This window comes from Falco cherrug, chromosome 11, assembly GCF_023634085.1.
Source record: "Falco cherrug isolate bFalChe1 chromosome 11, bFalChe1.pri, whole genome shotgun sequence".
Taxonomy (NCBI): Eukaryota; Metazoa; Chordata; class Aves; order Falconiformes; family Falconidae; genus Falco; species Falco cherrug.
The window spans coordinates 27,480,535-27,493,221 of NC_073707.1; the positions used below are offsets into that span (position 1 = coordinate 27,480,535).

At 42.1% G+C, this 12,687-nt stretch overlaps 1 protein-coding gene across 1 annotated transcript in view; it reads left to right on the forward strand.

Moving 5' to 3' along the window:
* The window catches only part of SPATA16 (spermatogenesis associated 16), an 87,228-nt gene that overhangs the window by 44,383 nt on the left and 30,158 nt on the right, over window positions 1-12,687 (forward strand). Inside the window, exon 6 of the mRNA XM_055723861.1 lies at window positions 9,245-9,389. Coding sequence (XP_055579836.1) covers window positions 9,245-9,389 — 145 coding nt within the window. The remainder of the gene's footprint in view (window positions 1-9,244; window positions 9,390-12,687) is intronic.

Consider the following 12,687-nt stretch of genomic DNA (forward strand, 5'->3'; position numbering starts at 1 on the left):
AGAACCCCAGGAAGGCATTTCAAAGCTTGTAGGTTCATATCTGTATGCTTCCGTAACCATCTGTACTAAAAGCCTTAATTCCATAACGTAGCTAATGTGTATTTGCTACAGCTCAAATGGAGACCTTTAATTTGCATTGGAGTAAACTGGGCTTTTAGCTTTAGTTCCAGTTCAACCCCAGTGTTTTGGCCAAGACTGCAGCCATCACAGAGCTGCTCTTGGCACGTTGAAAACACTGGCTCTGACTGCTGCGTGTGGAGCTCACAAACTTGTGTTTCTGAGAATATTTCTGTCAGCTAAACTCAACATCACAGAGAAAGCTTCCAGTAGCACATGCATTGGCTGACACAGAGGTTTGGATATTCAGACATTTGTTTTGCTCTCTCATTGCTGTTATGAACATCAGGTGCTTCCATTTCAAAAATCTGGGCTGTTGCAAGCACAGAGAAATACACATATCACACAACAAAGCAAATGATAACCCAGCCCTGCAAGGTGGCTGAACACCTAGTGTGCAGCGATGAGTGCTGTCAACTCCTTTAGAGCTCAGCTTTATCTCACACCCTGTGGGGTGACGAGCCAAGGCAAGAAAGTTAGAAGGAAAAAGCTCTCGGCAGCCAAAACTTCCTCTACAGTCTCAGCCAGGGATGAGGCCCATCAGCAGTCCTGCACACTCATGTTTGACCCGTGTCCTGCTATGGAGCGTGAGGTTTCCAAGCTGGCAACGGCAGGGATGTTTTGCAGTCCTCCTAATGGAATGACTGATAGGAGCTGACAGGCAGCCTCTCAGGGCAGCCTGGCCATCATATCACTGAGAAAATGTATTTCTCATTAATTCTTGAGGCTATTTTAGCAGATCATGCTGTGCCACACTTCACTGCAGAAAAGTCCCTTCTTTAATCAAATCTGGGGGAATATCCCATTGAGGTCAATGACTGTTGTGTGTACAGGCAGAAGTAAGTGTCTAATATGCGTAAGCCTATATTGTCTCAGAGGTCTGTGGAGATTGTTTCTGCTTTAAGAATTAATTTTGAATTTTCTTGTGTCAGAAAAGAGGTGACATTTCTCTTATCCCTCTTCATAAAAACCAATAGGCAATCCTCCCTCTTCTGTATCTATGGCCATTTTGAAGGACACTTGCCTTGAAGCACTCAGCTTTTAATTTTCTGGTGGAAAATTGGGATGTAATGCTTTTCCTTCATCCTACACATTAGAACGAAAAGATTTTGGCCCATAAGCAGGGAGATCAGTTCATTCTTAAGACAATGCACTGATATCTAGATTATCTCAGCATGGCTTCTGACCAGTGCATGGATTTCTTGTGTTCTCATTGCCTCATGGCTATTTAATTATTAACATTTTTTCAGTGTAGAATGGGCCTCTTCCTATGTATGCCATTTCAGGGACTCAGACCAGTCTGGTTTTGGAATGCACTGTTTATAAGACATAATTCTCAGCTGCAAAAAATCAGCTTCATTCTGCTCTCAGGTACACTAATAAAAATATGGAGTAATTGCAAACTGGATTGAGAAGGCAAATAAAATAACATAACAGAGAGTTGCTATCATGTTGATACTGATTTGGGAGCTTCTTATTGCTCTTGTTATTGCTGGTACTTCCATTCCAGAAACAATTCTACATGTACAGAACTAAGGAATTAACATTTTTCTTGTGTTCTTTCACCTTTAATAATATCTACCTCCATGTGTTTTCTACCTACTTTATTTTTCTGGTACCAGATCATTCATAGTACAATAACTGTTGTTGGAATCGTACTTATATTTACATGCTATGAGAAGTTATTAGTTTAAACGTCACAATTATTAAAACAGATGGATTAATTGCTCGAATTTCAGGAAAGATGGATTTATTTAATACTAGCTTAATATAACAGGCAACACATACCTTGCTGTAGCTGTTGAAATCCCCAAATGAAACAAAATACCAACCCAATTAGGATTTTAATTGTTAACAGAGGCCCATAAATCATGTCTCAAAGATGCTCAACATGAACAACCTGGCCAGCAAAGCTCCAGACCATTTTAAAAACCTACAGGGTAGCTCAAAAGTAATGTGTATATTTCACAAGTAGAATTTTCAATTCATTCTGGCTTTTACTGGGTTGCAAAGCAGAGCTTTAAGATTTACAAAAGAAACCTGAGAAATCAGCGTAAAAAAAATATTTTGTGCAGTTCTCAGGCCCTTACTGTTCCCTTGAGTTGCAAAGGTCCTTAAAAAGTTACACATTCATTATCCTCTTCCCTTTTTTTGTATACCATCTCCTTTCTTTAGGGAGGTGAAACTACAGGCAGGAATTTGCGCCATTCCCAAGATTGCTACTGGTTATGTGGCCTTCCATTTGCACATCTGCTCTTGAAGAACTACAGAGACATCACACAAAAATAGATATAGCCACTTTTCAGAAACACCTCTACATACAGTCAACTTGTCTTCTACTAAACTAGCAGCCATTCAGCCACACAAAGTAGTTTGCTATTGCAATGACTTGGGCATGATTTCTCGCTGCCCCTTTGAACAGTGCTGTCCATTTTACAGGCTAACCACATCAGTCACTGTCTTTGGCTGGCTGGTTCATCTCTTCACATTTAAGTCAAGTTCCCAAAAGATGTTGAGCTCAGTGCTAGGAAGGACTGACATCTCCTTCAGTTAGTTTCTGCATTTTAGTTTCCTTTTGGTTTTTGGTTTTGGGGTTTTTTTTTCCTTTTTGGGCTAAAAGTCCTGAAAACCCCCTACAGCAAGTATCCCCTTTCTTCCAGAAGTATTTCCTTACCAGGGTCACTCCCTGTCTCTCAAGCACTTGCCTGAACCTCATGGTTTAAGCCTAACTGCCAACTAAGTACCACACAGCTGCTCGCTTACTCCCTGCCCCAGAGGTATGGGGAGGAGATATAGGAAAAAGGTAAAACTTATGGGTTAAGATAAGAAAAAAATAATAAATAAATTGAAATAAAATATAATAAATAAATAATTAATAATAATTGTAATTAGAAAGACAGAGAGAAATAAAATCCAAAAGGGAAAAATACCCCAAGTATGCACAATATAGTTGTTTACTCACCATCCACTGACCGATGCCCAACCTGTCCCCGAGCAGTGAAAGGCAGGCCCTGGTCAACATCCCCCAGCTTATATATTCAGCATGACATTCTAAGGTATGGAATACCCTAAAAACCCTTTGGCTAGTTCAGGTCAGCTGTCCCGGCCATGTCCCCTCCCAGTTTCTCATGCCCCTCCAGCCCTCTTACTGTCAGGGCCTGAGAAACTAAAAAGTCCTTGACTTAGTGTAAACATTGCTTAGCAACAATTACAAATATCAGTGTGTTACCAACATTATTCTCATACTAAATCCAAAATACAGCATCGTACCAGCTACTGCAATGGAATTTAACACCACCCCAGCCAAAACCAGGACAATGAATCGCCAGATGGATGCAGCATCCAGGCGCTGGCCAGCGGGTTCTGACTACATTCATGTACAGCACTCAGCGATGCTCAACCTTTAGCTCTGCCTGTCTGAGTTAAGATGTCTGTCTGAGCCCAGGCTACCAAAGCTGCTCAGCTGAGCACAGTTTATAATCCCCTTTCACATAAAAATAACCCCGCTGTTTAAACCGTGACCCATTCCTGACATAGCAGGAGCCATGTGGAGCTGACCCAGCACCTGCTGAGGACTTGTGATGGAGAAAGGCTTCTCCCAGCACTGGAAAGGCCGTCCTGCTGCTCAGAGCAGTCACAGTGAATTGCCTTATTGGAATTAGGGTATTTCTCACCACGAAATCTCTCGTATCTTTAAGAAAGGGGCAATATTAACAAAACTGGTTAAAAGCTGTGGGTTTGGCCAATAGCTTCACGTAGAGAACTGGCCTGTTCACGGGGGTGGTTCTTTGATGTTTGCACCCACTACCCCACTGCCCCATTGCAGATTTATGTCTGCCTCCATCACCACGCCAGGGAAGCGTGTCTGCACTGCAGCTAGCTGGGTGCGAGAGCCTGCCAGCATGGCACGGCACTCACGCTGCCTGTCCACGGGAGCTCAGCTCACCCTGCTGGACCGGCTCTGCTCACATCACAGCATCTCGGGGAGCCGCGAGGTCCCAGCTGGGGCAGGGGTAGGTAGCCCAGGCCAGGAGCCACCTCTGCAGGGATGCTTGGAGCTAGAGCTCCTGCCTGTACAGATACACACGGTAGCTACCGATGGCAACAAACCGTAACCCAAGCAGGAGCAGGGGCTCACCTTGTCAATGCTGTGGATCAGCCTTGCAAAGCAAATACAGCCTCTGTGTCATTGGTCTCAGGGTTGCTCCACTGCAGCAGAGAAACACTGAAATCCTTCACATTTAGCCCTGTGCTGAGATGAAAGGGGAGGATCCTCAGCTGGTAGCATGTGGTAGAAGAGCTGAGGACTCCTGTGGCACTCTGTGCACCTGAGTTTGTAAGAGCAGAGCAGGGGCTGGTGTGCAGAGAGCTTCCCAGGACCAGAGTGGCATCCCCACATTTCTGCTGTTTTCCCACCTGCCACCACCATGAACAGGGGGTTTCAGAGCAGCCTCCAGCCTTTCCCATAGTCTATGTATTCCAGGGTTTTTCTTTAATGAATAGTGATCTCTTTGGAAGAACATAAAGCATGGATTTCTTTTCTTCCAAAACATAAAGAGACACTTACTAGAGTATCAATCAGATCTTGAAGCCTAAGGTAACCTATTTGCAATACCTCTGCCTTTCAGAAGTCAGCAGAATACACAGATCTATCGCTGTGGCACTCTGCAAATCCGCTTTCAAAATACACTGCATACAAAATAACTCACAGAGACTTAAATACGTTAATAACTTAAGAACCTAAATAAGCTGATATTTGATGTGACCTACATTAATGGGGAGGCATTACATGGCAGATAAGCAGAAAGTTCTCATCTATTGTATAATACACGATTTATTCTTACCATAAACATATTGAGAAAAGGATATGCTCTGGCATTCTGTCTACTTATTTTTCCAGCAGAAAAAAAAATATATAAAAATGATGTAAGAAGATCATGCTGTTGAGAAGATATTCATATCACAACAGCAACAGACTTAGTGGCAGGGCTGCCAGATACTTCTTTAAGGTTGCAAATATATAGAGAAAAGCGCATAGGTTGCACTGCAGTGTGCCCATAATTCTAACTACCAGCCTGAGTGGAAGCAGTTCATAGAAGAGGCTAATGGCTTTACCCTGACTGATATCATTGCATTAATAAAAATCATCAATAAAAGCATCAATTCCTGCTGTACTGTAAATGAGACAGTGGCTGAGTATGCACTGCAGCTGCAAGATAAGGCACTAGAAAGATATCTAAATTTTTGGCTAATTCTAGATGTCAAGATAATTGGATTTTCCAAATTAAACCTTTCTGTAGTTAAAGAGGATTAAGGTTAGGGACTGTAGCAGGGAAAGCTGCTGTCACTGTTATGAAGAATTTTTTGCCACAGTGTCATTTTTCTTCTTCTATGTCTGCTCTAAGCAGGCAAAATGGCAAGATCTTCATAAAAATATTGAAGTAGCTCTATCATTTGCTAGCAAAAGTTGGCATGGGAAGGCTTTGTTTCTTAGGCATCTACCTATCCGTTTTATGAGCTCTTAACAGAATTTTAGTGGGTGTTGAAGGGACAATATAAGATTGCTTAGGCTAAAGTTTAAGTTTTACTAAAAGGTCCGTGAAATGTAACATTACTAGGATAGAATGCAAGGATATTGCAGAGCCGAGCTGCTCAGGGGAATATGTGGTCTTGGGTCAAATACAAGTTCAAACACTTGATCAAAACAAAGTTCGTTGTTTAGGAACCTCTTTTGGCTTTTGAATTGTCATGATAGCAATGTATGTCCCTCAGATTTTGTGAACACTTGCGTTTCTTGGAGGAATTAATTGGTATTTCAATAGAAGTGCTGACAATATAAATACTCCTTGAGACATTTTGTCTCCAGATGGTTTCTCTGCAGACTTTCTCCGATTCCCCACACTTCCAAAACAGGCATATAAACCTCCTGACATAGCAGAGCATGAGTCAGTCCCATAACTTCAAAAAGAAATCTTCCCTATCATCAGACTACTTTGCACCCTCTTCTTGAGCAAGTTCTTGCATCTTTGCTAAAGCAATAGATTTTGTCTGCTGCTGAGGTAAACCACCAAATTCAGCAGACTCATGTCAATCATAGTGTTTACATTATTGTGATTTGCTAGAGGAGCACTTTCTCATGGTTTAAACTCCTCTCAAGGACTCCATTTTTCTAACTCTGCTTGAATTGAAGGCTGGGGTGTAGCACCATGTGCTGAGATATTGCTGCAGGGCTCACTTGCAAGATATGCAAAAAAAAAAAAAATCATCTTTCTTTATCCTCTTTATCAGTTTAGCAGCTACCCCCATACTCATGAAAAAGCCTGACACTTCTTCCATGCCAAGGCCAGAACAGCAACACCCTCCCCGATGTATCTATGAGGACATTGCAGAAAGGACCCTTCAGATGCAGACACCGAAACACATGCAGATTGGAAAAAACAGTTGTCCTGCCCTCTCTGCAAGGACTCTCCTGCGAGTCTCTTGGAGCCATTACAATCCTCTCCACGGTGTGACTGTATCTTGAGTAGCTGCACAGTGTACAGCATGACAGATGATGTTCTGTAGGCATCCCTGTTTCCTGGACACGTTGCCAGATATTCATCCACGGGTATGGACTTCAGTGCATAAAGTCTTAAGCAGAAAGATCCTTAGGGATGGTATCGTATAAAGTTTTCTCCTCCAAAGTTTTTATGGGCTGAAGTTTTATATCCTTAAAGACTTTACCTCATAAAAATCCAAGAGGATAATAAAACAAATAGCATCTATGTCCAGGGTCAGTAGCTTGGGGAAAAAAAATGCTCTTGGGTAATAAGAATACCTTCAGTAGCACTACTGACCAGGAACTATGGCTCTGTTCTTTTCTCCATTGGCTGACATTTTACCGTTATGGCCCTCTGAGCCAGTCGCTATTTGCATGCTGTGCAGAACAGCCATGGGGACATGGCTGTTATTATATTATAGGTGTGACTTTGAACTGCTCTTGAGGATGATAAAGCCAAAAGTGAACTTTGCAGGCAGGATACAGAGCTCGTCTGGTCCAACTGCTCAGTTTCATCTCACTGCCTCGCTCCATGTATTTTAAACCTGAAGTGTACAGATACACCCGAAAACATGTTACATGCTCGTATTAACCCAGATTAGGAAATGGCTGCCAAACTATAGAAAGTAAGCAGAACACCCAACCTCTCACACAAAATAAGGCTGACCTAATTCTGTGGCTACATTTACACATGAAATTCAGTAAAACTTGAACAAGTAGGCCTTTGCTCTTTTAAAAATGTACCTTGGAAAGCTAGATCGGTACCATTGTTTTGCTACTGATCCTCTAAGGGCCCCGAACGACAAGATAATTAAAGTCCATAGAAATATGAAATCCCAAAATCACTTTGCTACAAATCAGTGCAGGCTAGTAAGTATTCCCATAGGGAGGAACAGGCACGTATCCATTCATGGGCCCCTGAGCTCCTGGCAGGAGGACACACTCGCTATTTTCTGGTCTGATACCTCTAGATCTGTGGCATTAACCACGGATAACACAGCTGTGCCCATGGAAAGCTGGAACTCCTCCTCACTGGGGAGGGAATGTTATTACTGCCCCGGGTGGTCATGATACTATCACACACATTTGAAGCTTGTTAATTTTCCAGGGCTAAATACTGGCCACTCCAGACTGCTTCCATTCCAGTAAACGAAGGATAATGGGCTGACTAGACATAGTAATCCAAAATACAAATGAATCCCCAGTGATACCCTTGACACCCAGGTCGAGCGTTCAGTGTAAGAGCATTTGGGGTGCACATACGGCAACCTACCCCAATCTTTGCTCAAAACTATTCTAGCATTTCTATGGTATTTCTTCACACCCCACACCAATAAACAGGATGGAAATAAACTGACATAAGACCATATCAGAGGACCTGTTGTCAAAAGCTGTTAAAGAGAAGGACCTAGATACCTGACTAATTGGCACTCTCAGCCTTCCATTCTAGGTTGGTGGGAGCAGTCATCAGCTAAACAAATGACTCATGGAGGCACACTATGTCTTGGATAATTTTACATAGGTGGAGGATAAACTGCGGAACAAAACTGAGGACTTGTCAATAAAACACCAGGCTAGTCCCATAATGATATCTTCTGTGAATCATTTCAGCGTACAAGATGATCTGGGAGATTCATACACCCCGTTAAAAAAATATATCTTTTCCTCTCATGCTTTTCCAACCAACTCTATTAACTTGCTGTTAGTATTGTCGCTATTAAACGTGCTTACGCTTCTGCCAAGATAGATTAATGAAGCCTTGCAGTTCCCCCAGTTTCCAAAAAGAACTGCCCACGTCAAGACAACAAAATCTTTGTGGGCAACAGTAGCAGCCTGAGCAGTGCTGAATGTGATCTTCCACAGATCCCAACCCAGGAGGAACTGCAGCTCAGCCTCCCCCACGCTGATCGATAAGAGTACTGAGCAAGGCTGTTTCCAGGCTGGTAGCTGCTCCTGGCAGCTCCAGCACCAGTTCATTGGGGTCCACTGAGTGTGAAATCCACCTCTCAACATCAGACCAGCACAATGCGTCATTTGAGTCATTTTTAAGGGATGACAAGGTTCATAAGCTTTGTGTTGCCCTCTGCACAGGAGTGAATTTCATTCTTAATGTAAATGGTGTTTAAATGCAATATTTTAAGACTAATATTCCATACAGGCACAGTGTCTGATTCATGCCAACCCAAGGGGTAATATGAATGCTTAGTATTGTTTAACCAGCTCCCAAGGACTGAATAAAACCCTCAGATGAAAGATGTGACCTTCAGAGAGCATGGAACCACTTTTTCTTTTCATCTAAAAGATAATTTATCTAATACTTTTCTCCTCATTGAAGACATTAGGCTTGCTGCACTGAAAACTGTTTACAAATGTTCTTTCTCCATTAAATTGATTTTCTGAGTATAGATAGGCAGTGTTTTCTGGAACTAATTTAAATTCCCCTCTAATTAATATTCAAGACCAAAATATGTTATCTTTGCATGACTGTGCAATTATTAAAGGGAAAATATCATCTGTGAAAGTAATTATTTTTTTTTTTAACTAGCCATTAACCAACATGAAATGTATAATTTCTTTGCCTTTTTTTAGGCTATGTTTGAGGAAGCCATCAGTGAAGTATCATTTTCAGTTATGTATACACCATTTGTGACAGAAGTCAAAGCTGACAAAATAAGCAAGATAAAGGACATGTTTGCTAAAGAGCGCCCTGATTACGCGGAGCACATATATGCAGGTAACAGCAGATTTCACATGCTCTTAAGAACTGTATACGGTTTGTGCATGTGTGGAGTTGGCTGAAAAAGTCTGAGCGCTCCAGACATTTCTGCACTTCTGGCAATGGAAATGAACTTCTGAGATTTGCTCTATGATTGTACATGATTTAGGTAATCAAATCAATGCTTAGGCAAAGTACAGGCTTTATACTGCAAATTCCCATAAAGTTGATTTTTATCCATGCAGCCCCATGCTTCCTTGAATTTCATTATTGCAACTAATCTTTTCTTCAGAGGTAGATTTGCAGTGTATCTCAGTGACAGTGAGGCTCAAGTTCATTCCCATCTCCGTGGATTTCCATCGGTCAGCAATGGCCAACCCTGCAGCAGAGCTTTCGCTTTCCAAAAGTATCCTCCCTCCTACAAGCACTAATGGACTGACCGCCACCTTTGAGAGCATCTCGGCTGCAGGGATGGGCATAGCCACATTTACTTCAGCCTGTTGAAGGCAAGTAGGATGCAGAGTGAACAAGGGCTTTTTGCAGCCATCTCCTGGCAGAGTGAACTCAAATAGCATCTCCTGAAGTAAACAGATGCTTAAATTCTGGTGACCACAGCCTTATTTCAAGAGGAATGGCTATTTTAGTGCCAAGTGCTCCACTGCTAATAAAAACCCCTTTCCTTTTGGTATAATTAATTACAGCTCACGAGTTGGAAACGTGATGTTCATGTTCAATTCTATACATTTTGCAGAGAAACATACTCGAGTTCATATATTACAGTATATCATTTAGTATCTGCTGCTTCAGTATCTGTCAGTGAATCAAGGTGAGTAATGTAGATGAGCTGAAATAATTAGTAGGAAATAATTAGAAGTACCTCCTTAAGGACATTTCTTGCAGCACCACAGTATGTATATGAATACCTTACGATCTGCTGGAGTAACAGTTAAACTCGACAATCTTAAAGGTCTTTTCCAATCTAAACAATTCTATGGTTCTATGACATTTTGGCAAAAGAGAGGCAGGAGGATAAAAGGCATTTCTTATTATTATTAACCTGGTGACTTGGAACATAGCTGACCCTGATAACACTTGCCTTTGAGTTGGTGATTGAGAAACATAAAGGGAAAAGTACATTTTTCAGGTCAAATTCTGGGAAGCCCCTGTCTTCGTCAGACAAACTAGGTGTGTTTTAGACACCTCTCACTGCTGCTTCCAGCAGGGTCATCGAAAAGGCTGATGTGCTTCCCGCACCCTGCCAGAGTTACACCCGGGTCAGACGGATTAGTCCTTGCAGCATTGCTGAGCCCCAGTGCTCAGCAGACAAAATAAGGCTCCCAAAAGGATACACATTGCATCTTTGGGGAAGAAAAGAAAATCCAGTTGAAACACACAAATAGGAATTAGGAAACCAAGTGTTTACCACAAAACAATGCGAATATTTAACACAAGTAAACTTGTCTTGTTTGGGTTTGTTTCACTTTAAGAAACCAGCGTGAAACTAGACTGTGCTGTGCAAGTTGCAGACCACCCATGTACTGGGTTTGTGGCAGGAGCTTTAGGGCGGTTCAAAGAGGGAAAATAAGGACATATCAATCACAGAGGTTGTAAAGTCCCTGTCTACTGTTTACTTGCTTATGTGACTTTGTGGAGAATTTCCTGGAACAAAAGTCTTGGCATTAAAAGGAGTATAAAATAAAACTCCCTGATCCAATTTTAAAAAAGATAACTTCGTATTTCACATAAGCCCCTCAATGTACAGCAAGGGTGAGGTTTTCTGAAACTAAGTTTGTGGTTTGTGTTCATGTATCGCTGGATGACTTTGAAAGTGTCACAAGTCACTTTTTTACTCCTCTCATTAAGGAAAAGGAAGAAGGGGAGGGGGGGAGGGGGGGGAAAAGGGGGAGGGGGGGTAAAAAATGCCAGTCCTACACTTTAGTCAAAGTTTAGTTATAAAACAGACTGAATAAAGCCAGTTCTTCCTTCAAATGTGTTTGTTTACAAAAACCTATTGATTAAAAGAATTGCTTCAATTTTAAACAAGTTTTTCTGAGTGCACATCTGGGGATTGCTGACGTTTCTAAGAATTAAATGGGATGGATAGCCAGGAAAAAAACAAACAGTATCAGGGTTTTGAGAACACAGTGGTGTGAGAGATCTCACACAGCTGGGACCTCTCCCAGCCTCCCTCCATCCTGTGCTGGAGACCCTCTCAGACAGAGCAGGCGCAGCTCTTTTTGCTAGACTTGATACTGGGATAACTCACAATACTGTTAGGTGAAGCCGACCAGAGCAGTAGGGGTTACTCAACTTACCTATTGGGATCTGACCTAAAATCACACTGCTCACCAAAAAAACATCACAGGCAACAAGTTTAGCTCATTGTTGGTGCAGTACCACTGAGCATTCAACCTGCAGGTCTGTATCTTACATAGGAGAAATTAAAACTATGAGCAGAGCCCATTTTAACAGTGGGTGTGAAATACCAGACGTCTCACGAACATGTTATTTTAAATAACCTTCCTATTCTGTAACAATCATCTGCCCAATTTTAGTCCAAGTTCTGCTGGAGTGTAAGGACTGAATTGATTTCCAAGTTTCCCTTACTGCCAAGGAAAAGGAACAGCTACACATTTACATCCAAGTGTACAATGCAGTTTGTTGCAAAATTGAGAATCCATCACAAGCAGAATATGCTGCAAGGGAATATCGGTCCACTCGTTTTGATTTATGTAGGGGTAAGTCCGGGGAGCTCTGAGTGGGGTTCTCCATTTGTCACTGTGACCGTGCAGCCTGGCATCTTAAAAGCAGGGCTCACTGAAAACAGAGCACTCCTTTGTGAAAAGTGACACTGACATTCAATCTAGGTTTATATTTCGCAGGGGGAAGGGAGGGAGGAAAGGGTTGGTCTGATTCCCTAAGCAAAGGTGATTTATACAATTGCTTTGAGCATCTGTCCTCACCGAGGTCGGGGCAGACGGACTCAGGTGCTACACAGGTTTTTTTGTCAGCGGCAGTCACAAACTCTGGACAAGCCACAGCACAGGCTGTCACATGCCAGCTGGGTGGATCAGAAAGGACATGCAGGAAGCCTGAGACTATGGTGGTAGTGATGGTAAAAGCACAAACCTATAGGAAATAAAACCTTACAAATTCAGGGAGCAATAGAACAGCTTCTTTTGCAGTTAAAATATCAGGATGTTACGTTACCCAGGTGTTGAGTTATTAATGCTTTGGCTGATCAGCATTGAAAAGTGCATAAGCAGAAAGAACGTCTTTTATCTTATGCATCAGCAAAATTTAAGCTGTTGATTCA